The sequence below is a fragment of the Phalacrocorax carbo genome, chromosome 1 (genome assembly GCF_963921805.1).
Source record: "Phalacrocorax carbo chromosome 1, bPhaCar2.1, whole genome shotgun sequence".
In the NCBI taxonomy this organism is placed as follows: Eukaryota; Metazoa; Chordata; class Aves; order Suliformes; family Phalacrocoracidae; genus Phalacrocorax; species Phalacrocorax carbo.
In genome coordinates this window covers 193,883,033-193,909,994 of record NC_087513.1, presented here as the reverse complement: position 1 = coordinate 193,909,994, position 26,962 = coordinate 193,883,033, and the positions used below count along the sequence as shown (strand labels likewise).

General features: G+C 40.7%; 1 protein-coding gene across 1 annotated transcript; it reads right to left on the bottom strand.

Moving 5' to 3' along the window:
• HSPH1 (heat shock protein family H (Hsp110) member 1) lies at positions 1–24,552 on the bottom strand. The gene is made up of 18 exons (XM_064441062.1): positions 24,274–24,552; positions 23,498–23,555; positions 20,084–20,224; positions 18,571–18,693; positions 17,307–17,406; positions 13,133–13,266; positions 12,391–12,635; positions 11,272–11,500; positions 10,244–10,350; positions 8,796–8,929; positions 5,896–6,101; positions 4,964–5,092; positions 4,073–4,210; positions 3,528–3,653; positions 2,891–2,998; positions 2,675–2,794; positions 1,369–1,530; positions 1–869 (listed from the first exon to the last, which is right to left on the bottom strand). Exons 1-18 carry the CDS (start codon positions 24,378–24,380, stop codon positions 672–674), a joined length of 2,565 nt encoding a protein of 854 aa, XP_064297132.1. The 5' UTR covers positions 24,381–24,552; the 3' UTR covers positions 1–671.
• Positions 24,553–26,962: the final 2,410 nt, after the last annotated feature.

The window sequence follows — 26,962 nt, the reverse complement described above, 5'->3', positions numbered from 1 at the left end:
TCAGGTGATATCAGTAAAATGAACTTTATTTTAAAGCTCATTAAAAAGCTTCACAATAACACCAACAGAATTAGCATTTCCTTCATTTTATGTACCCCACATGAAAAATGTATTTTTTAGCAAGAGATGAAACGTAAGTGTTTCTGCATGCTACTAACACATTTCACCATCTTATTATCTGATAAGTGCTTTGGACTGCAATAATCAAAAACCTTAGAACTGAAGGATTTCTTCTGGAAAGTCCTTATGAACGGGACAGACACTGGCTTTTTATTGACATACCCAATTAGATGTCCAGACGAAAGAAAACTACCTTGGCTTCTACAAATGCCTACGAAGGTTTCAATTACAACCTTTTGAAGGAGCAGTATATTTCAGAGCAAGGGCTTCTTTTCATCTTTAGTGATGCAAATGGTTAAATACTGCACAGAAGCTTAGTATGAACTCACAATTCCACAGGAATCTGAAAGTTACCAAGGCAATTTTCCTTTTAGGATAGTCATGACCAACACTATCACTATTCTTCCTCCCATAATACAACATATCCCAGACAAGTCTTAGGAAAAAAATATAAATAGTTCCCGAAACAAAGCACTCCCACCCCCCATCACATACGACAGCAAAAATATCTTCTGTCATGGGATGAAATAACTTGCTGCAAGTGCAGTGGTTTAGTCCAAGTCCATGCTAATGGTGTTTTGATCACCCGGATGACATTCGCCATTTTGTTGAGGCATTTCAGAATTTTTGTCATCTCCCACGTCTTCAGTTTTATAATCACTTTGTTCATTTAATGGGTTTTCTTCCTTAGGGGAGTCAACTTTTGGTTTTGGTTGTGTAACAACAGGCTCACACACGTTGTTTAACTCCTAAAAGAAAGGGAAAAGATGTGGTCAGTACATGTATTTAGGACCCACTACCTTCACTAGTGAGAAGAGTCCTGTGCCCAAAAGACCATTTAAAACTTGCTTCTGTGTTTGTTTCCTGAGTCCAAACTGACAAGTACTTCTTATACCCTGAAATAAGTTAACTGGTCTACTTTCTGAAGTTCTGTGGGCAAAGGTCTTCAGTTTAATCTTCTGGATTTCAAATGGGTTTTTTTCAAGATTATTTTGTGCCTACCAGTAACACTGAAAGATAACCTGAGTCTTTAACATGACCAAAACACATAAAACGTGAACAACCTCCACAGAATTGCATACAGTATAGTATAGCTCCTCTGCTTTCTACTGAATCTTCTTCTGTCCATACTTTCTAACTACCCTTTAAGAACACTGGAGCAGTAAAATGAAATTGTGGGAGAGGGAGGATGACATATTAATCTAGCTTTAGCACCAGCCTCTAAAATTAGTTTCTTCTGGTACTCACCTGTAGTTTTGCCTTAATTTCACTTGAATGCACTGCTGGATCCTGATCTAAGCTCTTCTTAGCCTGTGCACTCACAGCATTATTCATCCACTCCACCACTTCACTAACACACTTGTCTACTTTCATCATTTCCATTTCATCAATATGGATGTATTTCTCATCCTGCCCAAACAAAAAATATTTTTTATTAGTTATTAATGTCAAGTTATGCCAACAACACCATCCCAATTATTTACAATTTATAATCTTCACTGGTTTTCAAAATAAATAGAAGTTGGCAACGAGCCAGATGTTACAGCAAGAGGCAACAAGAAATACAGATGTCAAAATGAAGCTTCCTTTGCCCAATAATCAAACAAGAAACCTCATTTGCAAAGGTAATAGAGGCTTCACAAACAGGTCACACAAAATATAACATTCTTAACAGCATTGCTAAAAAAAGCCACCACCCACTTCCTGGAGGGCCTTACATGGGCCCAAGGTAGTTTAGACAGTGCGATTCTGCTGTACACAGAAAGGGAAAGGATCGGTTGTTCAATTTTAGGAGCATTCCCTACAATGCCACAGTTACACAATTAACTGATATCAGGAGAAGGACCTACCCAGCAACACAACATATGATTTTAGTCAAGAATTCTAAATATGGATTCAGGTCTTAAATGCGCTATTTTCAATGATGCTAGTTATTTCAAGACTGTAAAACTACTGAAGGACTTCACTTGATAACAAGTTTGTAATCTATAGCTGTGAGGACATAATTGTTCCTGATGCAAGTCTCAATCTCAAACTGAATTAGCTTGAGTGTTGTGAGCTGCCCTATTAAAACTCATGAAGTTGAAACCCAAGGAGTAAATTTTCAAAAAGGCAGGAATGCTTATCAAGAAAGTAATCTTCAAATATCAATAGCAAAAAACCCCAAACACTGATATACATTAAAAAACCTAGATGGTTTAGTTTATACTGAGTACCTTTTATGTGAACGCTTCTCACCATGGCATAATTCTTGTTCCCAAAAGAACTAGAAGAGCACACTTCTATAAAAGTCAGATTAGCTTTTAAAGGGCTAATCCTCACTCTTTATAAGAATATCCTTTTTGGCCTGAAAACTTCCAGAAGTACCAAGCAACTGAAGATATGACGCACTATGCAAGATTTTTTGAGTACTGGGAAACATTTGCGGTGTTAAATTTGTAACCTACATAAGAGCAGATTGCAGCTCATCTGAAAGTGAATTTAAGCCTCTGCCAGCTGGTGAGCCTCACTGAAACACTATGTGGTAGAAGAAAGGCACTTTGAGGCCACTTACTTTATTCCTGAACTCTGCAGCTATTGTAGCATAATATTGGAGCCTGTGTCCCAGTTCTTCTAACAGCTTTGGTCGTTCTTCTGCTTCTTGATAGCGCATTTCAATTGGAGTACCTAATTTCTAGAAAAAGCAATTCCTGTGTGTTATTGGATTCATTAACATTGTTTTGTGTGATAATTTGAAAATTTTGCAATTTGGGCCTACTAACAGACCTACCTTTAAGTCCTCTAATTTGTCTACATACACCTGCTTAGCTTCATCCTCTCCCTCTTCATACAGCCAGCCTTCTGTCTCTGTTAGGAGTGCAGAGAATCCCTGCAGATCCTATGTATCAATATAATTGAACATGTCAAACATCAAAATATGCACCACTTGACTCAGTGTCTCACAATAACAGGACACTGGTAAATATAAACTTTAATTCTTTGCCTCCTACATAAAAATTACATTTCTACTGCAGCTTTTGCCTAATTAAGTCAGTTACACCACACCAGCTTCTGAACACACACATCTACAACAGAGGTAGCATTTATAGCCTTTTGTGTTTGATTAGGCCAATGCTTGGGGTGGCTTTAGTTCATGTTTTTGGTTATAGATACAGCAACACAGCTTTCCCTTCTAGTCACCAACTTTATTTGGAAACAAAGGTTTATTCCACTTGTGACAAAACTTATTTTCAGGGATATGTACTATTTGCTAAGCCTGAACCTAATTCTGGCTCCATCCCAGCCATCATTCAAACGAGTTACAATGTTCAGCTGTTTCCAGGATGGCTATGAGAAAGCTTCACCAAGGAATACAAAATATGTATTTGGTATCAGTATTTTCAGAAGCTCCTGAAACCATAACCTACCTTTTCACAAACAAACTTTTCATATGGTCCAGACAACTTGTCCCTGAACTCATACACATATTCCTCCACTGCATTCTTTGCATCATTTCTTTCTTTTTCCAGTTTGTCTTGCATAATCATCTTACCCTGTACAATCACAGAAAATATTTTAATTTAAAACCACAAACAGCATTCTGCAAAGCACAGCTCCTGTAAAACACAGTAATTTCCCAATTTCCTTGGCTCATGTAACTGCTGGAATTCTCATTGCTGAACTGTGATCTCAGCTGAAGAAATGTGACGCACTTCTCCAGATTACAACAGCTTGAACTAATCTATGATGTCATTCCATGGATCAGTGCTCTGATCCTATCACTATAAACAACACTTCAATATTTCTGACTAATATTTGTTATGTGTTAGAGTTGGACTATATATTAGCTCACTGTAAATTATTTGAGTCCACACTCCAGGGTTACAGTAAAAGATCAGAGGTTGCCTTGAAAAGCAGATGAATGGTTAATAACTGCAATCAAGAAAGCAGTCTAAACCATGCTCTAACTCACCTCTGTTTCAATATACATATTGAGGAGATCTTTTCCTAACTGCCAAACCAAGTTAGCTTCAATAGGTAGTTCCACATTCTTCACTTTTATCTTGGGTTTTTTAGCTTCTGGGGGCTGATCACCCTTCTTCTCATTTGTCTGAGTTGGAGAGAAGAAAAATAAGATAATTTTCCTGACTCCCTTCCAATAAATCAGCACTATGACAAAAGCAGCATTGACAGGAAGAATGTGCAAAGATTTTCTGTGTTCTTCCAGAATCTTCAAAATATACTTGTGAGGTACTTTCTCTTCAGGGATTCCACCTCCTATCCTACTTTGCTTACAGTTTATTTCATGGACAGTAAGTACCAAGCTACAGGAAGGACATTTTTCAGATATACAGTATGTTTGCAGGTTTTCCAAAGCGCCCACCTGTAGCTTAACACTTCATTGGTGATGCTGACAGTGGCAAGATTTTAACCCAAAACATTTTTCATCTTATACAGATGAAAGAGCAAACTGCTAGCAATACCATGCAGGCATATGTTTTTCACATAGATTACTTCCTCTTAGGTTTATGAATTCCTGATCCCAACTTCTCTCAGCAGCCCTAATAAGCTTGGCCTCTAACAGCTGTTAAACAAATTGAAATGTCTACAACCCAAACAAATGAGCTGTACAACACTGCATAAAGACAGGTATGTGGTAGAGCACGACTTCTTGCAGGAGTTCTTTTGCAAACTGTCTGAAAATCATCACAAGATATATACATTATTTTTCACAATAGGAAAGGTATAAAAATGAAAAAGGTTCCAAGCACCAACCTCCTTATTTTATCCTGGAATATGTTACCAATTTTAGAGTCCCCATTATATAGCATAACATTTTCAACAGAGTTAAAGGGTCACTCACTTTGACATCTGGGATTTTGTTTTCTTCAGAGGGAGGTTCTGATGAAGGGGGAGACTGTGACGTTTGCTGACCATCAGTTTGTACCTGGGACTGTGTTCCAGCCTCACTGTTCTCTTGCTGGATATTTTTCTGAAATGAAAGCCCAGGCACAAAGGATGTAGAAGGCATGTGCACTTGTATTTAATAAAAGTTATAGGGCACTTCACTTCTGACGCACATACTGCACAAAGTGCCCTACAAAAAAGCATTCTGTGCACACGCAGAAACACACACGCTTTAACTAACGGAGATACAGACTAGGTGAAAGTTCAGGAGGACTTAATGAAAATGCTACCAGTTCCAGGCTTGCAGCATAACACTTGTGTGCATGTGTGCACCTGCTACCCAGTTTCTCTTACAAGAAGTGGCTTTTAATTTATTGAGTCATAGCTTTGAAGTTTTCTTCCCCCTCAGAAAACTATTAAAACATCAAATACACCATAACAACGTTGCATTATTCCCCAGTGTTCCCCTCTGCCTCAATGCTGTAGGAAACAATCCAGCCCTCCTTTCCACAAGAAGTTTCAGAACTGTACAAAGGATTACACAGAAACCCTTTTAAACACAGAGAACATGGGTGACTAATAATCCAAACCAAGTCTTCCCATTTGGAACACTAACAATGGCAGCTGCAAGCAACCCCACCCTCAAGCAACCCACCTGCTGCTATTTGGCACTTTGCCCAGTAATTGATTTTGAAGTCCACACACTTTCATCATAGCACTTGTTTTCTCCTGTTCTTATAAAGAAATTATATATCCCAACAGCTATACACATCTCAAAATTAATGTCATTTTACTTCGTTAGAAGAAGGTATTTTTCTTCCAGAGTATGTAAAAGCAGAACACACTTTCATCAGTAAGAACATTCACACACAAGAAAGGACAACTTACATCACTTGAGTTTTCAACAGGTCTCTGGTCCTGAGATTCCACCTCAGTCTCAACACCGACATCTTCACTCTCTTCACTTTTAACTGGTTCTACCATGGATGCAGTGGACACACTGAAAATGCCATGAGTATTGACACGGACTTTGACTTTGACTTTAGACTTCTCTCCATCTTTCTGCGCTGCCACATTCTGGATAACATACCTACCTGAAACCAAAAGAATCAATACTTACACAGTGGAATTAAATAGGTAATATTACAGAGCCAGGAAAACACCTCCCTCTTTCATAGAGGACACATTTTCTAAATATTTGATGAAGCCTCTGTGCCAATCTCATGGTCCCCAAAATGAAAAGAATACTATAAAAACCAAGAAGTATGCTGCTTTGCAGCCAACTTTACCTTACAAATCAAAAAGGGAGAACATTTATTTTCATCCTCTAGGGTAGGTCCTCCTGCCACGATATAGAGTAAATACAAAAAGTAAAAGCCCACTCCTCTTTCCTTACTTGTGCTATCTGTGATGCTATAGTGGGATGAAAGAAAACTGCACAAAGATTTAGTCTAATGCCAGTGTTAAGTGGTATGTCTTTTTATCACAAGTTACTGCCAAAGTGTTCTTTTCAGCTTCTAACATCCATGTAAGTCTGCTATTACCATTTACTCTAGGGCAGAATGTAATTGTTCTGTAACTCCTGTAATACTTGAAACAAACATTGTGAAACTTAGAAGCAGACAGGCAACTAGTTTAAGAGTATATGAAGAATCAGATCACCGTGACATTAAGAGCAGACATCTTTTTCCTGCCTACTACATGGTTACATACACATCACCAAAACAGTGACCTAGTGATTACAATGCTTGTATAGTTGCAAAGTACAAGGTCACCAATTTAATAACAGGCTGGATATACACATCCTCACGCACACCATTCCTTCACCAATAGACCCAAAACACACGCATATAAGCTTTTACCTGCTTTACAGGCTAAAGAATATAATCTCCCCTCTCTTATAAATCCTGTAATAGTGGAGTTGTGACCTGTCCTCCCTTTTGGTAGTCTCATCAGAACTACTGACTCACCCATTAGGACTACTAACAATTCTGTTCTGAGCAGAGAGTTAATTGATGAGTGAGCTGAAACCCATCTGATTTTCAGTTCTGTTCTCACTAGTTTGCGGAAGAGCAGTTAAATATCTTCCCATCTGTTAAAGCCATATAAACCAAACACTCACAAATCTCACCATCAGTCTTTTTGGTAAGAGTTAACATGAAAGGAAGTCTGTTGTTTCTGTAGCTACAAAATATTGTGCTGGTTTCTATGACATATGGTATTTGAACTTTGTGACTCTCAGTGAAACAACCACCTAATTTACTTTGAAGTAGAGAAAAAACCTGACATTTTCTGTTAGGATAATAGGTTTTGGTAACTTTGTAGTGAACTAGGTATTAGCTGAAATATTGGTAAATCAGATGGAAATGTGTTTGCCCTATATATTCCCCACCCATTTTAAGAATATTTGTAAAGCTGATCTTTAACACTACAGCTCTGGTGATACTGTATTTTAAGTGCAGGACAGCTGTATTGTCAAATACTTAACCAGGATTTGTCATTTCTTCTACCACTCTGAAAAAAAATAGTTGAGCTTTCTAACAAAACCAAGCAATTACTTGAAAGCCAGTAATAGCTTTGTCTTAATTTTACATGCAAACATACATTTAATTGCATGCTTAGAACTCAAGAGCAGTTAATTGGCCTGTCTTTACTATCACTATCTTTTTCTAACTAACCACACCGTAAGCTCTTTGTAAGTGTCAACACTATTAATATTATAATTTGTCAAAAAGGATGAAAGAGCTGCTTATAAATGCTACCTAGCCAATTCAAATCAATACTGTCGTCTTCTAGCTGCCACTATTTCAGGCTGCCTTGAATAAAACTTATTCAGCATTATGTCAAACCCAGAAAGTATAAGAAAAAACAACCACTAATTACTCAAGATGCATTTGTTTTTTATAAGCAGGAGATGTTTTTCAAGTATTCCTAGCTTGCTTTAGCAAAAAACAGAAAAGACTTTAGAAGTGTCCTGGTTTCAGCTGGGATAGAGTTCATTGCCTTCCTAGTAGCTGGTATAGTGCTGCATTTTGGATTTAGTTTTAAGAATCATGTTGATAGCAACAACTAAAACATCAGTGTCTTAAGTAGTGCTTACACTAGTCAAGGACTTTTTCAGCTCCCCATGCTCTGCTGGGTGCACAAGAAGCTGGGAGGGGACACAGCTGGGACAGCAGACCCCAACTGGCCAAAGGGATATTCCATACCATATGACGTCATGCTCAGTATATAAAGCTGGGGGGGGCAGTGATACTGTTCAGGGACAGACAGGGCATCAGTCAGTGGGTGGTGATCAATTGTATTGTGCATTATTTGCTTTGTATATTATTTTTATTATTACTACTACTATATTTCAATTATTAAACTGGTCTTATCTCAACACACAAGTTTTCTCACTTTTACTCTTCTGATTTTCTCCCCATCCCACTGGGGATGGGGGGAAGTGAGCGAGCAGCTGTGTGGGGTTTCATTGCTGGCTAGGGTTAAACCATGACAAAAAATTAAGAAGTTACCTTTTGCAGTGATAGCCCTATTCTAGACCTGTGCATTTGCCTATAGTTTCCCCTCATTTCTTTATTGGGCTGAAGCAACTTTAGAAGCTAGAAAAATAAAATTTAAAAAAATCCAAATTCAGTTCCCTATGGAATGGGAGAACTGAAAATTGAGTCTTCCAGACACAAAAAACTAAATGTATGTCATATAAATATACTGTAACACAACACAGTTACATAACTGATTTAAGACCAAACAATGCGAGAAAACACCGTTTCCAGACATTTACTTACCAATTTTTGACTCAGGATATGGGACTCCATTAGGATCAGAATAAAAAGCTTCTAACTCAAATGGACCTTTCCTATAGAACGTAAGAACCTTGGAAAAGGGTGCTGCATGATTTCTGCTGAATACCTCATGAACCCTATAATTAAGAGGAAAATATCACTTTTAGCAGAGTATGAGAGCTGAAAGGCTTTGATCTACGGTCAGAACTCTTTCGAGAAATGTCACCATGTTTTGATACATTTACCCTTCTGAACAATTTTAAGAAAGATACTTCACTACTCTAAGAGAAAAAAAGTTAACTGTTGTGTACTGTAATGGGAAATCATCCTATTCCACTAATTTTGAGTCTCAGAAGCAAGTAAGTTTAGATGTAGGTGGCAATTCAGTGACAGACTATCAGCAGACCTCCAAAATTTGTTTCCTGCAAAGACATTATTCTGAGCTTGGAATAGCATAATTTAAATCATAATTTGCATCCTTCCTCAGTCAGTCTCTAAGGCTAATTATAGCCCTGTTAATTCCCTACTCATTTACTTTCTGTGGCTCTGACACCAGATTATTATTCATTCCTTGATATGACAGAAAGACAACCAGCTTTATTTTATGTTCTTCCTCTAAGGTCTGTCTGCTATTATGCCAGTCTGATTCTAATTTCCAACTAAGTTTTGTCTCCTAACTATGGAAGGGTCTCATCTAATAACCTAAACGTGAGAAAATAAGAGTTTCACCTAGAATGTGAACGCACAGGTTTCTCTCAGAAGCATGTGACAGAACAACTAGGTTCTGTATCTCCACAGAAGACGGACAAAAAAGAAAAGGCTGAATTACAGAGAATATAACAAAGGTATGAACAGCTCCCTGTAGAACTCAACTTCCCAAAAAGTTAAACTCAGACATTTACATCCTAGACAAGAACCGGATTTCCCACAGGCAGAGTTAGTAACAGAAAGGCCAGAATACAATAGCAAGAAATTTCTCTTATGAAACTCTAGGAGTTAAATTCTTGCTTCTGTTTTCAGCCAGACAAACAGCATCCATGAAGGCTCACAATATTTACATAGTGCATAATGTTCCTACTAAAACATGAATCCAAACAGGTGTTAGGAACACCTTGAGTAAAAAAAGCTGGAAACGAAAGCGGGATCAGGATCCAGCAGTTGTTCATTTTGTATTCCAAAACCTGACAACTGGGTAAGAGCAATGCAAGACACGATATTGGTTGGTAGCTCATTCAATCACAATTTCTTTAATCTTTATTTCTTAACCTATGAAGAGTTACGGTTAAAATTTCAATGCATGCCTTTACACAATCTCCACTGTCAACCATCTCTGGTACATGGCCTATGGGTTTTCTGCATCAGAATGCCAATTTCCTATTTAAATGCAACCAAGAACATCCTTGAATTATGAAGGCCAAAAGCTTCACAGAACTGTAGTTTAAGCTACCTACCCTTCAGTGTCCTCTGCTTCTGTGTTCCACAACAGAGATATTGCAAATGGTGTAGCATCTGTCACAGAGAATTCTCTCACTTTAAAAGCTGGAGAAAGTATTGCACACTAAACAAAAAACAGACATGCATTAAAGTTGGCTAACTGCTCTGCTCCACCTGCCCAAGACAGCTAAGCATTTTTAAACACGAGAACTGAGTTGACTTTACTAAAACAGAGCTAGGCAAGTTGCTTGATTTCAGCGGAGTATGATAAGAAAACAAATCTCATACAGAAGCGTATTTACCCTTTGGATTAGTGGTGTTTTTACCATAGCTTGTGAAAAAAGGTAACACTAAATAAATACCATGACTGTAAAGAATGGAAGTGCTGCATTACTTAGTACTAAAAGAAATGGTGTTTATCTTACAGGTCCTGCTTCTTTCCCTGGAGACAACTAGTTGCTAGTGATGGAAAGCAATTAGCACTTAGTGAGATGGGGTAAAGAAACAAGTCAAAGAAGAGAGGGTGAAATAAGAGAGTAAGTAAAGGAGGAGAAAATGGCAGAATGAATGGTTTGCTTGTAAAATACAGTTCACTAGTTGGAAACTGTAAAAGTGGGGGCGAGATAGAATAAGTTTGTTTCACATTAATGGAAAGTTGAATACTAGAAAACGCAAACTTGCAATGTTATGGGCTCTCCATAGATACTTCTCATACACTTTATGGATATATAGCTCTTCCCTCAGCTTGACAGCAACTTACATTTTTCTCATTAAAGATCCCTATATGCTGTTCTTTTGAAGAATAGTGGACTACTTACAGAATACACCCAGCATCAGCACTTCCAGTAAAGTACTGCACCACAGAGCAGTACTCTGGACTTTTTAAACAGCATACTCCCATAAGACCACCCAGTGAACATGTAAGTTCGTTCCCTTGTGCCTTTTAAAATGGACCACTTTTGCCATTTCTCATAACTGAAGAATTAGCCAAGCAAAAAAGCACGCTCAAACGTTTTATGTTTGTCAAGTGCTGCCAGTACTATACCTGCAGAGCACAGCCCCTAGCTATGGCTTCATCTGCATTCAGTGTTGTACTGACATCTTTACCAAAAAATTTAGCAATCCTCTCTTTGACAGCAGGAATACGGGTTGCTCCTCCCACAATCTCTACAGCAGTTACATCTTCTACTTTCAGTTGCGTTTGTTCCATTAATGAAAGGAGAGGCATCTCTATCCTTTGCAGCAAGTCAGCACACAATTCTTCAAATTGTGACCTAAGGAAAGAAATTGAATTAACCAAAGAACGCCTGTATCACCACTCAGATTTCCTGGAATTCTTGCTTCCAAACTGATGCTGACCACGTCTGCAAAGAGACTTAAAGCTAAACCCGTGACTAGGCTGAAGTGACAACCATATACAAAGGCAGTACATGAACAGCTGCTTAGAGATTTTCCTATGCTGCTATCAATGTAGTTAAATAAGATAAAGATATTGCTTGGGCAGGTGCTATGTATTTGCCTCTCAGCAGAGGTTACAGATAAGAATACAGAAAACTGAATTCCCTTCACAATGAAAAAACTGTTGCCTAAGTACTGAAGGGAAGACAAAGAAAACCCCACCACTCTCTTGGCAGTAGTTACAGGACTAACAGCTACTACAAATTAAGTTGTGCCTGTGAGAGTGTGCAAGAAACAGACACACAGACTTCATTTACACTCAGGCCATAACCAAGTCATCCCCCATTTCTGTCCTCCATTTCTCTGCCAATATCCACAGTACAATAAGAACAGAAAAAAGGAACAAAGCCTCAATTGTTGCTATCTTATCAGTATAGGATTTAGGTTACCTAAAATATGCAGGAGGCCTAAATATGCAGCCAATCCCCCCTGGGTCTGGTTTGGATGCATCAATCCATGATTTTAAGAATGTGTCATTCTACAAAAAGAATCCAAGCTTCTTATGCATGCATTATTACACTGAAACATTGCTCTGGTAGCTAAACATTATGTTACATCTTATTTTTTCTAGCATTACAAAAAATACCACAGTTATTCAGCACTTGTGCTTAATTTTAGCACAGTAACTTTCTTTCAAACATGGAAAGAAACACTTGTTTAAGAAATACAGCCACCAAAGCAACTGCCTGTCTTGTACAGAACTCACCGGTTCATTTTTCCAGATACATCAGTATCATTCATGAAACACTCAATATTTAGGGGAATTTCTGTGCTATTTGAACTCATTAGTTTCTTCAGCTTCTCACATTCCTGATACAGACGAAGAAGAGCTCGAACTTTTGCTTTTGGATCCAGTTTGTACTTTGCTTTTATTTCTGCACAAAAGTAATCTACTAGCTTTTCATCAAAGTTTCTTCCACCTAGGAAAGGGTCAAATGCTGTGCCAAGTACCTGGTTTGAAAGAACACAGTTATTTAGTCTTATGCTCAGTAAAAATCAAACAGAATAGTAATCTTCCAATATCAGCAGGCCTTTGCTTCAGAGAGGTTGGGGACAAGTCAGCCTATCTGCCAATGTACAAGCTTAAGTACTTCAATCAACGGCATCACTAAAAAACTGCTCTTTGCTTTTACAGTGGAAGTGACTAAGTTAACTCAGCAACAATCCTAAATATTCACAATTTTAATTCATACACACAGCCGTTTAGATAAAACAAACTAAATTATAGCAGTTGTACCGTATAACATACATTGGTGTATTGCAAGGAATTTACAGCCTCTATTCAAAACTATCCTAATGAAATGAAGGACAGTGATAAAAATCTTCATCTTTTGATTTGTTGCCACTTCTCATGCACTACATTATTTCGAATTTTAAAAACAAGGCAGGTTTACAGGCTATTTGATTCTAATACCTCAAACCTTTTTATTTTCATTTAGTCTTACTACCTTTAGTTTACTCTTGTTGAATGCACAGGCTGATACTTGAAATGCAGAATGTCCCATATCAACAAACACAACTATCCGTGGCTTCTCTTCAGGAGCTGGAAGGTCTTGTTTATAAATTCCGTAATTCAGAGCCACTGCAAAACAAGTGCCAGATATTATCAATGCAATCTCTAGTAAGTCTCCAATCGCATACCATCACATCCCTGTGAACATTAAGCTGTAGGATCAAGAGCTGCAAGACAAATCCAGACATACATCTATGCAAGGTCTTACCTACGCATGGAAGCTTTATTTCGTTAACATATGTTGTAGGTTCTGAGAAGCAAAACATCCCTCCTCAGTCATGTATGTGCTGTCTTAAGTGTTTAAGGGTGCAAAACTAAGAAGCAAGATCTGTTTCAGGGTTTTCTATTTTGATCTGTTTATTAAAACTCTTTTTGCTTTGCAGAATAATCCATAGTAATCAAAAACACAGAGCATCTTTACAACAAAACCCAAATTCAGTTTTGTGTTTATAAGGAATATCTCCCAGGTATGAAGGTTTTGTCTGAGAATAGCGTAAATGGTCAGCAGAGGCTGCAAAAGGGAAGAACCTCAGTCTATAAGGAATATCTGGCAGGGACAGTTTGTGAAGTGAATCAAAAGTGCAAAACAGAAGCCAGAGGGGCACATAAACACAGGATAATGAAGTGAAAGGACAGAACAGTTTGCAGCAGCATTCATTCTGGATGGATAGCAGTGTCAAAGCTAGGCAGGAGGCTGATGCAGTAAATGAAAAAAAAATAAAACCCTAGTGAGTCTTGGCTACATAGCAATGTCGGAAAGGCTAAGATTTTGGCATGAGATAGAATATACAAGAATGTACATTTGTGTAGGATAAAAAATCCCCAAATGAAGATAACTAGACAGATTATCAGGCAAGAGAATTAGAGCATTAGAGAAGGTGGTAAGGAAGGCTGGGAATGTGTGCTCTGAGAGCAATATTTTATAGTCACACTGACATCCCCTCACTTGAGGTGAAAGGGACACCAACTCCCTCCCTCACAGCAAAAGTAGTAGTTGCAGACCATCTGGAACAAGACCGCCAAGTTTCCCACTGGTCAGAAACCTGAGATTTATGTATTCTGGTGTCTAATAAACTTCCCCTGCAGTTAGTGTGCTTGTTCTCATCTGTGTGGAATCTTTGGGGGCTGCTCACAGCTTGGACAAGTGCACTCTGCGCTGGGTTAAAAACTGGCTGGACGGCCAAGCACAGAGTGGTGGTGAATGGAGTCAAAATCTAGTCGGTGGCCAGTCACAAGTGGTGTTCCCCAGGGCTCAGTGTTGGGGACGGTCCTGTTTAATATCTTCATTGATGATCTGGAAGAAAGGATTGAGTGCACCCTCTGTAAGCTTGCAGATGACACCAAGCTGGGTGGAAGTGTCGATCTGCTGGAGGGCAGGAAGGCCCTACAGAGGGACCTGGACAGGCTGGATCATTGGGCCAGAGCCAATGGTATGAAATTCAACAAGGCTAAGTGCTGGGTCCTGCACTTTGGTCACAATAACCCCATGCAGCGCTACAGGCTTGGTGAGGAGTGGCTGGAGAGCTGCCTGGCGGACAAGGACCTGGGGGTATTAGTTAACAGCCGCCTGAACATGAGCCAGCAGTGTGCTCAGGCGGCCAAGGCGGCAAAACAGCATCCTGGCTTGTATCAGGAATAGTGTGGCCAGCAGGAGTAAGGAACTGATCGTGCCCCTGTACTCAGCACTGGTGAGGCCACACCTTGAATACTGTGTTCAGTTTTGTGCCCCTCACTACAAGAAGGACATCGAGGTGCTGGAACATGTCCAGAGAAGGGCTGGTGAGGCTCTGGAGAGCAAGTCTTTTGAGGAGCGGCTGAGGGAGCTGGGGTTGTTTAGCCTGGAGAAAAGGAGGCTGCAGGGAGACCTTATCGCTCTCTACAACTACCTGAAAGGAGGTTGTAGCAAGGCAGGGGTCAGTCTCTTCTCCCTAGGAACAAGCGATAGGACGAGGGGAAATGGCCTCAAGCTGTGCCGGGGAAGTTTACGTTGGACATTAGAAAAAACTTCTTCACCGAAAGGGTTGTCAAACACTGGAACAGGCTGCTCAGGGAAGTGGTTGAGGCTCCATCCCTGGAGGTATTTAAAAGAAGGGTAGACTTGGTGCTTGAGGATATGGTTCTGTGGTGGACTTGGCAGTGACAGGTTAGCGGTTGGACTCGATCTTAAGGGTCTTTTCCAACCTTAAACATTCTATGATACAAACCCAATAGCAGCATTTGTTAATCCCTCCCACAAGCAGTCATTAATTAAAAACAAACTCTATTTCACAAAATATATCTGTTATATCCTTGAGATCTAGATTTGACTGAAGTTTTTTATTGGTCTGTTCATTCACATAATGTTTGTATTTCTTAGTAGGCTGAAGACATTGCCCTTGTTTCCAAGTTAAAAATAAATTTATGATCAAAACTTGGTAAATCACAGCAGAATTTGCCTTTCATTAAAAAACCCACAACAAAACAAACCTATTTTTCTTCTCTGCCCTACTGTATCTCAGGACCCCTCCTCCAAAGATATAATCAAAGATTGTTACATTTAAAAAATTAGAAAATCTCAGATAGTACTCATTAGCCTTGCAAGGTAAAGAAAAGAAGTTTAGAAATGCTGTGTGCTACGCAGTAAAGAAAGGCTACTTGTGCTGCTGAGGGGATGAAAGAGCTATCTGCTCTTGTGAGGACTGTTCATCCCAATGGCAAAGCTTCTAAAGTTCCTTACTAAAAAGTTCTCAAAAACTCTCAAATTCTTGCATGGCCAAAGACTGGGATGATCTGTTCTGCCAAACAAAAAGGAAGCGACAGTGCCTTTTTCGGCAAGGCCTATCACCCCATCATGAGAGGTCATCTCTGAATTGTGTGTGAAGGATTACTTCTGCTTCAATATAGAAAGGGGTTGGGCTTTGTTTTTGACTGCTAAGGTTGAAAAACAACTTTTTTTCTTGAGTGCTGAACTAATTTTTTTTTCCTTTATGGATACAAAGTTTCTTCAGAAACATTTTGAAAATGGAATTTGAAGGTTAGAGGGTTGATATTCCTCCTTCCTCCTCCTCTCTGCAGTCAACTTGGAGACGTATAAGCCCAGAAATTCAGAAGAATACAGGCACACAGGACAAAGTCTACCTACTGTGTGAGGTCCACACTCACCCAGCTCAAGAGTTCACACTATCACACATTCTCTGCGGCACTTCTTGCTAAAGAAACAAAGCGTTAAGCTAAAGCTAGATGACAGAAACATGCAGCTATGGCTTTTGTAATGATAGGGTCAGATTTGCTTTTCCTTAGGTGCAAATACATGATGTTCAATGTAAAGATCATAATACTAATAAAACAACTACATTTAGTAGAAATCCTGTACATTACCATGTAGATATTCATCTAAACCTGATTCCAGAAGAACATTTTAAGATACCCCTCCATCAATGCATATTTAAGATTGCTTTACTCCTTAAAAAAATAAAATATAAAATTCAAAAGTATGAATGCAGCTGGTATGCACCAAAAATGCTCACCTGGAACATTCTCCCAAAGTAAACTTTTCCCTAGTTACTTAACTAATGCAGACAATGGGAGCAAAGCAGTAACTGCCTTCTGGTAGAGACTTCAACTTCCCAACTCTATGCCCAGGAAACAAGCGCTAGTTATCATGCCATTTAAAAACATGGAACAAATGCTCTCTCACCAGATGCAAGCAGAAAAATGCAGGAAGTAAGAATACACCAATGTGTTTTTAGAGTTCCAAACATATCAGCAAAGGTGTGAACCCTTGGAAATTATTAAGTGTTGACATTTAAGAGTGCCTAAATCCCACAACTGTGCATCATAAGGTACCTTCCATGAAATGTGGACAGTAAACTAAATGGACATGTTGCCCAGACACATGTGGAGACTCCTAAATAAGTATTCAGGGAGATAACTATTATTAAAGCTTCATCTCTTCTACCCCTTCACACAAAAGACATTAAAATGAAAGACTAAATCAGAAGAACAACAATCTTTTAGAACATTTATGTCTCATGTCTGGTTTTTCAAGTCGGCCCTGCTTCTTAAGAGTCACCAAATGCACCCTCTATCACATCTTTCACTTGCAGAAGATGCTATTTTACCCTACTTACCTGCCGTCATGTCATTCATTAATCTAAGACAATTTAATCCAACAATCTGAGCTGCATCCAGAACGGACCTCCTTTCAGCATCTGTGAAAAATGATGGAACCTGAAGAAAAGAGGTGAGAATAGCAAGTTATTTCCAGAAAATGAGACATCACACTGTTTATCTGAAGGTATGCATTTAAAAATTGTATCTATTCCTCCTCTTTGAGTACACTGGCTCACTGCAAGTCTTTTAACATCTAACTACTGTACTGAACAGACTTCAAATATTCTATGCAGTCAAGCCAAGATGGAATTAAACAAGCATCGGCTAGTTTACATAAGCACGCACTAGTAAGACACTACAAATGCTCGGAACCTTAATTACTTGTGCAAAATATGAAACTGGGTATTATGGAGATAGACACATGGAATAACTGTAATCGAAATTAGTAGATTTATTCCTGTCCAAGAAAGTAAAGAGGGGGGAAAAAAGTACAGCAATATTACAGGTGTGAAAGATGCAAAGAAATAAAGGATAACAACTAAAGAGAATCTGTTTTGACCAAAATTGCTTTGGGCCAGAAGTGATAAGAGATTCTGAAGCAATATGTTGTTGAAGATTTGCTACAGATGTCTAGTATTGGCACTGGATGGCAACCTCTGATGTCCTCAGCATCAGAAACTACATCATCAGAAGATACTAACTTTCCAGGTACTGGAAAGCAGCTCTTCTAATAGTAACAGAACTAAACATTTCTAGATGCAACATGAGACAGACTTGTTAAGAGTCATTGAGAACAGAGGCAGATGTTATTTTCTACTCAGGCTTTGGAATGGAATCACTGTACTCTGAGGTCATCTTCTGTGCAGTCATAAACTGAAAAAAACACATTAACTTACTGAGAGGATGAACATGAAAAGGACAGAAACTAAGGTTTTCAGCTCCCAGAGGGCAACCTTTGATAGACAGAGGTGTCTTTAATGAGTAATTAGCATGCTTAGTCATGGAAACAAGCTGCAGTAAAAAAGTATATACCTGGATCCCAGAAATGTTCTAGGTCCTAAAGTTCAGTCATCTCCATGAGAATGAGTTCATAAAGTGGGTCAGGGTCTGGAATACGGAAGCAGCCCTGGGTTTTCTTTCAAAAGCTCTAAAGCTAGTTAGAATTAATCCCTTTGTAACTGCTTACGCAGTGTTCTTTTCTCCTCTACTTGAATAGAAACAAAATGCCCTCAATAGCTGAAGTTAAAAGACATAATGTTCCTCCGCACTACAACTACTTACAGAAATAACACAGTCTGCTACTGGCTTTTTCAGGTTACTCTCTGCAGTCTCCTTTAATTTAGTCAATAACATAGCTGTAATCTGTTCCACACTGAAGATATGCTCCTCATCCATGTACATGACCTGGATAGAAGAAACAGGTAAAATGAATCCATTATTTCAACTGAAGGAAAAATTACTTACATTTAATGTTTTTTTGATACACTACTGAGTAATACTCTATCAATCATGACATGCTTAATTATTTCGTTATAGAACTTCACTTTACAATTTAATTTCCCAGTTGACTGTCTACAGAAGCAATAATTCAATTTTCACAGACTTAAAACATCAAGAACCATATCAAGTCTGTAGATGAAGAAAATGGCTAGGAAGTGATTTTAAAAGTGGCACAAGTCTAAAATGTGACTAAAACTAGATATGGTCACACAGCATAATGACAAAAAAAGTAAAAATAGCCATCAATTTTCAGACTGCTGCCAACAGCAAAGTCATCCAGAATTACTTGCTAAGTATCTTCTGACATTTTTATGCTTCTGCTCAAATATGTGAAGAACCTCTGAAAGGAAGAGCTGTGCAACAACACTTCACCTATGCACATAAAACAACTAAAAGCTTAAGATGATGCTCAGCAAAAAGTTTATTTGTTGCTCCCTTACCAAGAAATTATTCTTCAATAACCATTTTTGTGTAATAGAACAAATGAAAAATGATGAAGTGAAGGAACACGTTACACCTGATTCTTGAAAACAGCACTTACCTTTTATTTACATCAGTCCAATTTGGGGAAAAATAAAGCATTTTTGTTTTAACAGAAAAATTATTCTCATTCTCTAAGCATCCCAGCCTTAAATGCACAGCTCTTCATTAGTGAAGCTGCATCATCTGTTATACCAGCAGGACTTCATTATCAATATTTTTATATACTTCTGTAAATGGGTATGATGTTATTAACTGCACCTATTCTAGGGAAACCTGACATTTTATCAGCAAACTCCTTGAAACATAAGCAAGAGTCAAACCTGCAATGTCGTACAAACTGGTTTTGAACATCTGTTGCAAGTAACTTATATCAGCAGTCCACTAAAGACAAACATGTCACTCATATCAATTATTCTAAACTCCTCCTTTATCAGGAATTTGCAGCCACATTATTAGACTGTTGCAATGCATTCCACACAAGAGTGACAGGAAGGTTAATACTTTGAAGTAAAACCATATGACCTTGTCATTATCTTCACGGTTTTTCTGCAGGGATGTTTGAGCTGGATGCCCAATTTGCCAACAGGGAAGCTCACATTTCAGCAATTACTCACAAACGAACCTTAATTTCATAGTTAACATCCACTATTTAAAGATGAAGCTGTTATTCATACAAGAGCTCCTCTTTAAGAGAAAGGTTAAAGAAAACCCTTAGGGTAATCAAATGAAACCCATACTTCCATGACTAGCTGCAGAAAAGTACACTTTTAAATGTAGCTAGAAAACCCAAAAAGGTCCACTGAAAATTTACCTTTACTCCAACTCCAGCATTCTTCATAGGAACCAAATCATAGCTCAACTTTTCTTTTTCCTTCTGAACAAAGGGATCATTAAACTCACGGCCATGGAATCTCTTGAAGTTAGATACTGTGTTGTGAGCATGAGTAATTTGCTGTAAAGAAATACAGGATATTTAGAAATCCACTCTTAATCAACCTGCAATGTTCAGTGCCACTCTGTATGCCCCCAAGCATCAGCCAAGTTTGAAGACAACTGTTCACTCACTTGTCACATCTGTTTCTGTAACACCTGTAATTACTATCTGGTACTTTGTATCAGCTCATTACTACAGGAGATTATGAGTCAGACACACAGATACTTACAGACCACAATATATAAAGTATTATAAGCACTATACAAGTATCTCTAAAACCTTGAAGCAATCAGGTGACCAGTAACAGGATCTATAGTGCCTACTATTTTAGTCACTTAATTTAGCCAAAATTCAGACAATTAAAGATAGGAGCCAGCTTCACAAGTACTTGCAATGCCCATAAACTGGCACTCCAATCCCAACCACCTTCGCTTTAAATCACATTTCATTAAGCGCAAACAACTGTTTTCACAGTTACTAAGTTTGAAGTTAGTAAGTTTCCTCATACATTTCAATGCTTACTTCTTTTCCCCTGAGCTACTTTCAACCCACATCATTTCCCTGTTCATGTTCACCTAGCAGTCACTCAAATTCTTGCACCAGACTAAAGAAGGATACAGCGCATAGATAACAGCAAGGAATATGAGACTCATTTTTGAAAACAAGGTCAGTTAAAAGTATATATTGAACTACAGTGCAAGCTCCCCACAGAACCAACTGACCTAGAGAAACATTCTTTATCAGGAATGCAATGCAGAACAGAAATTAGATTAGACTGGCCTAAAAGAGATACCACAGGTATGTCAGAGTATAATTAATCCCATTCTATTAGAGAGAGACTACAGAAGTGTGTTCTCTCCAGAATAGATTTAGACAGGCACCAACAGACTGCATCATATGATAAGCACACAGAGGATGATTTCTAGCATTCAATACCCTCAAAGGAAAGCATCCATTTCTTATTGCAAGCAAAATTTTCCATCTTGGAATTGAAGAATTTGGGCTACACCTTATATTAGAAAACTATGCAACTATGACTATTCTCCAACAGAAAAGCTCCCTGACAAAGCAGCAGGCCATACCCATACTATTAAACAATAAATTTCAGAAAGCTCTGTGTGTGGACAGAAAGATGTCAGACACAAAGTCCTTATTGGGAATCATCCCTGGTTTATTTTAATCACCAAACAGTGCTCAGCAATTAAGAGCACAAGTTGGTACAGGCCAAAAAAACACGCCAGGAACTACTCCAGTACTTTGATGCAATAGAGTACTTAAGTTCCTGTGTCCGAGATTGTTTCCCAGCATGGTTTCATTTATTTGTATAGCCATAACTTCAAAGTACTTGAATGCTATGTAATTGACAGCTGTATTGCTGAAGAACCTAGAAGTAAAAATAATTACCATGCAGTGAGCAGAAAAGCACAAACATTCTGGTAGTTTTTATAGCCTAATTTAGAATTACGCTCAGAACCTTTTCTAAGAGAACAATCTTAAGATATTTTTAGAGTAATTGTATGCTATTAGGTCTGTAGCGTGTTTTAATATCTTCCTGCTTAGTCACAATTAAGAAAGCTGAGAATTATGGGCTGTTAAGTAACACATTGCTCTCATCTCCAATGCTACCAGACTTACCTAAAAGAAACAGCAATTCCCTGAAAATTTGATCCAACAGCAGCTGCTCAAGTGTTAAAGAGAGCACCTCTGAGTATTATGAGCACTCAACTATAATCACGTTGTTGAAGTCACCAGTCAAAAACTGGTCTGGTTCCCTCCCCCCCACCCCCCATCCATTGTTTTGTGGGGTTTTTTGTTTGGGGTTCTTTGATCGTGGTGGTTTGTTGTTGCTTTTTCTTTTTTCTTTTTAACTAAAACTCATTCAAGCAAAAGGGATCATTTTACTCCTTAAGTAGCTACTACACCGAAAATATCACACTCAGCTGCCCATGTCAAGAAACTCCTACATTTACAGAAGAAACACTAGATATATCTCAGGTGGTCAGCCGAACTGGACCACTTACAGCAAGAGAAATAAGTGCTCTGAAATCTTTTTTCATTTTAAGTATCACATTCTTTTCTTCTAGCAAATAAATGCAGTTTCAAATGCTAGGACAGCCAAGCTCAAAAGACTCAATATAGTAACATTTTATAAAGGTTAGTCTGAAGGCAACTGAAGTCACAGGTGTTCATCACTGCACACACATGCTTTTACATGCAATTCGAGAGACAGAATCTACTTCACATTTTCAAAAGCATTTACTGGAATGATCTAACAATGCTGAAACACACTCGAGAGCACACAGGATTCAGATCACTTGCTGTTTTGAGTAACAACTCATTTTTGCATACTGATGAATCACACTAGTTTCCAACTTGAAACACTAAAAGCAGTCATATAAACAAAAGCAATAGTAAAATGAAGTTTAAGGAAAAAACCACAAGCATATACACTTTACTCCAAATGCTATCCTGTAACTGAAAGTGTGTGTGTGTTTGTGAACATGTAACCTATTAATATTTCCTTGGCTGTGCAAAATTAAGAGACAAGCTAATACAGCGAGAAAAAAAAGTCTCCTTTAGTGCTCTCTCCGTGGAAACCCAGAGATGTGCACAGGCCAGCGAAAGCTGCTCGCTTGTCTCCACCAGCAGCAGTTACGTAACAACCTACAATCCAATACCTGAAGGTTTATTTAACAGTTACATTTAGTTATTCTAAGATTTGTCGGAATTAAGCTCTCCTTTTAAACTGAACATGCTACTTTAACAAAGAAAACATTCAATCTTTCAGAGCACCTCAATCAAAAAACAAGATCAACCCTAAGGACTTACACCCCCGAAAGACACAGGAATTTTACCTTTCAGTGAAACCAAAGGTAGTAAGTACCTAAATAGCTTTAAGAATCTGAGCCAAGACTCTCCCTTTGCATCTAATTTTGAGAAACTATACACAGCATTTTAAATGTTTTCCTTCAAGTGTAAGGAAAACCTTACATACAGCCATCAGGAAAAGAAACCCAATGACCTTACATTGCCAGAAAAGGAACGTGTTCAACTGGAAAATACTACCATTAATGAAAGAGAGAGCAGTAACGTTCTAGCAAAAAGATCCTGCATTTCTCTGATAGAAGCATGGCAGCATAGCGCAGCATTTCTAAAATAAAAGGCTTGACGAGGAAAATGAAGTTGTTTGGTTTTAATTATGGAGAGCCAACTCTCTCCACACCCACCGGTACTCGAGGAGTGGGCACTGGCCGATTTACTGTTATGCACAAATGTCAGGAAAGGACCCACCTGGTTTTTAGCCGAGACACCAATAGCTCTGTTTTTGGATCCAAACGAAACCACTGATCTGTAAAGAAAAACGGCTAATTAACTCAGTGCTGAGGATAAAGGCGGCTGAGGACTACCACGGATGCGTTTCCTACGATTACAAATAAAACACCAAAGCCTTTCTGTTGAAAGTGCGGCTCTTCCAGCTTGTGCTAAGACGCTACGATAAGGCTGATCGGTCTCAACGCCTTGGCTCGAATCCAGGGCTTTTCATAATGGTTCATCCAAACGGTTAAACACCACGGGCGCAATTCAGAGCTCGCACCCAGGCTAAATCCTGCGTTTGGCTGTTCCTAACTTCAGGACTAACTGCTGCTCTGAGCCCGAGGCTCTCTGCACCCAGCCTAAGGCTAAAGAGGAGCTGCTCTGGGGCCGTTCTGAGCTCACCCGACCGCAGAGACCCCCCGTGCGTGTTTGTGTCCCACGTCCCATCTCAGTCCGGCCGTCCCGGCGGGGATTCCTCCCCCCCCCCCAACCCCCGGCTTTCCCAGCCCGCCGCACCCTCCACCGAGCACCCGCTCCACCGTGGGCTGCCCTCCCCTTCCGAGCCGGTGCCCGCCGCCCCACAACGGCCCCCCGCACCCCTTAGCAGCCTCCTGGGGGGCCCGTGAGGCGGCAGCGGGCAGCGGGGGCCGAGCTGCCCCCGCACAGCCCTCCCAACACCCGCCTGGAAGCTTCCAGCGCCGGCGGAGTTCCCTGACCGGCTCCCGCACCCCCGCACCCCCCTCCTCACTCACGGTGTGCACCGGTCGCTGAACTCGTTGGCGACCGTCTCGATGCCGCCGGCTCGCGCCACGGCGACGTAACAGCTCTGAAAGCCGAGGTCAAAGCCCACCACGGCCATGGCCCCGCCGCCAGCGGGAGGCCCCCACCCTGCCCCGGCTCGGCTCGGCCCCGGTACGGCTCCGCGCGGCGGCTCAGCGCGCAGGCGGGAGGGAGGGGAAGGAGGGGAGCGGAGCCGGCACCGCCGCTTTAAATATGACAATGAGACGAAGTTTCCAGAAACTGCGGCAACCACTCACCGGCTCCACGTGCGGCTTCCGCTTCCGCCTTCGACGGCATTCTCGAACAATTCCCACCAATCAGCGGCGCCGGGGACCGGTGACGCGAGCCGTTCTCATGGCGACGGCGGACGCCGCCGGCTCCGCGCGGGGAGGGGGCGGGGCGCGGCTGGGCCTGCCTCTGTCAGAGCCGGCGGGGGAGGGGCGGGGCCAGGCGGGAAGGGGCGGGACTGAGAGGGGAACGGGCGGGGGCGGGAAGCGCGAGCGCGGGCGGCCTCTTGGCGGCAGTTAAACGGGTTCTCTGTGCAGCGAGTACTGGTGCTACCTCATGGCCGTACTTCCCGGGTCCCCTCGCCTTCCTCCCCCAGTCAGCCAGCCCGTTCCCCCGCAGCTACCCCTTTGCGCATTGGTTGGGCGCTCCTGAGGGGCGGCAGCGGGGTTCTCCCCACAGGAAAACCGGGGGGTTTCCTCTTTCCCGGGCGCAGAGCTCTGCTGTTGCTCCCTGACCGATAAAAAGCGTTTGGAAGGCCGGGGGGATGGCGCTGTGGGCGCTGGGGCTTCCTTGAAGTGCCGCAAATGGCGGTACGCCTAGGTGGCGTGTGCCTTACCGGCGGGGGGAAGGGCTCCAGCCATGGCGGCGGGGTGGGGTGGGGCGGCGCGGAGGGCGCTCGGTGCCGGCGGCTGCGGGAGGGATCCGCTGGGGCACAGGTGAAGGGCAGCGGTGCTCTGCTGTCCCAGTGTGTTAACTCGGCTCGGCTGTTCAAGGAACTTGTATTTTGCTGAGCCTGTACGCGTGGGAGAATGGAAGACAAGCAGCTCTCTGTGACAATATCCTCGCTGATACACTGGGAAACCTTTGTAGAGTCGACTATCACATTGTTATAGGTGTTTTCCCACTGTGCTGTTGGGTGATCTTAGGGCTAGCAAAAAGTAACTGAGCAGGTTAAATATATTAACGCTACATATCACTTGCTGTCCTTAAGAGGACCTTTATCTCTGTGTCCAATGCCACAACCCACTGTAAAACAAATGTCCTGTTGCCTCCTAGCTGTTTAGCTCTAACTGTTCAGGATCTCATACCCTGCTACAGACAGGACTTAACCTCCCGCATTCCATATGGAGGCACGGCAGGTATGCAGGTGGTGATTTCACTTGTCAGCAGTACATCTGTTACATGCTGCCCTCTGGTCCCGGCTGTTATGAAGGGCAGGGAGAGATGGTTGCATGCAGAGTCCTGCGTGTCCCTCTGTGGAACAGGCGAAATGTCAGTATTCTGCCCCTCCTCCCTTTATAAATACTCTGCTGTAGCAATCTGTCTCTGCTAAAGCTACGCTTCAGAGTTGAGAAACATTCTCTGTGGGATCTTGACCCCTCCTGAGTATACGTGGGGAGGAGTTGGTCCCCTAAAATAATGCTTGCCTGTTTCAAAGGAGCGACATAGCTGACACATCCTTTGAGACTGCTGTGTGACTGTTGCTGAGGATGTAACTTACACCTTCAGAATGAGCTGACAGCTTGGCCAAACGCTAAGATATATGTTGAGGAGGTTTCCTGTCCCTACTTCACATGGTAAATATTCCTGATCATGCACTTCCAATTTTAAATGAGGAGGTAGATTTCTTCAAAGTACCTAAGTGCTTAAATATCCTGCTTTTTCTTGGGTGATACAGAAATGCTCTAAATACTTCCACCACCTTTGTGAGTGTCTAAAGTCCTTGCATCCTGGGTAATACTTCCCAAGAGCTTGAAAGTGAAAATCCAGTCCCTTTATTACCAGTTCATCTGCATGCCAGCCTTCACCCTATCTGACAAGAAGCTGGGTGCTTAGTATTTTCAGCTATTGTTTAGAAAATCCTGTTGTGGCAAATGATAAAAATACAGCATACCCCCTAGTCTAAGTATCACCATAGATTATAAAAGTAGATACCAAACATTCCTTTTGCTTTTTCTCATTGCTGTAAATTGTTTATCCATGAATAGAAATAAGAAAAACTTGACCGTTTGCCCAGATTTGCAGCTGGTCTCTAAAGGGAGAAAAATGTTAAGCTCAGCAGTGAATTTGGAAATTACTCTGCTGGCACCATCTGCCTGATGGTGCAGTTCAGGGTTGTGTAGTGTAGTGGTTGAGCTGTGGCTTCAGTGAACTGGGATCCCAGTATAGGAATAAAGTTTTTCTTGCTTGGACTAGAGCAGAATGACATATTGATAGTGACTTGCATCATCTGTGAGGTGGATTCCCAGCGTGAAACTTTTAAGTGGTGTTGAGGGTGAGGGGAGGAGTAGAGGGAAGATAAGAACCGCTGAGGTCTGTAATAGTGGTAAGATGCTTGCTCGAGATGGTCCCTAAGGCTGGGCCTGGGGCAGCCGAAACAGAGGTGAGGGCTGCTCTGAAAGGGTAGCCAGTGCTGCACATTGCCAGCGTGGA

What these genes read in the sequence shown, in the direction of transcription:
- HSPH1 (XM_064441062.1), bottom strand. Translation starts at nt 24,380, where the DNA reads ATGGCCGTGGTGGGCTTTGACCTCGGCTTTCAGAGCTGTTACGTCGCC. An exon ending in CTGTTGAAAACTCAAGTGAT is followed by an intron (nt 5,093 to 5,895) that starts GTAAGTTGTCCT and finishes CTTTCATTTCAG; the next exon opens with AAAAATATCCAGCAAGAGAA. An exon ending in CTGCAGAGTTCAGGAATAAA is followed by an intron (nt 1,531 to 2,674) that starts GTAAGTGGCCTC and finishes TTGTTTGGGCAG; the next exon opens with GATGAGAAATACATCCATAT.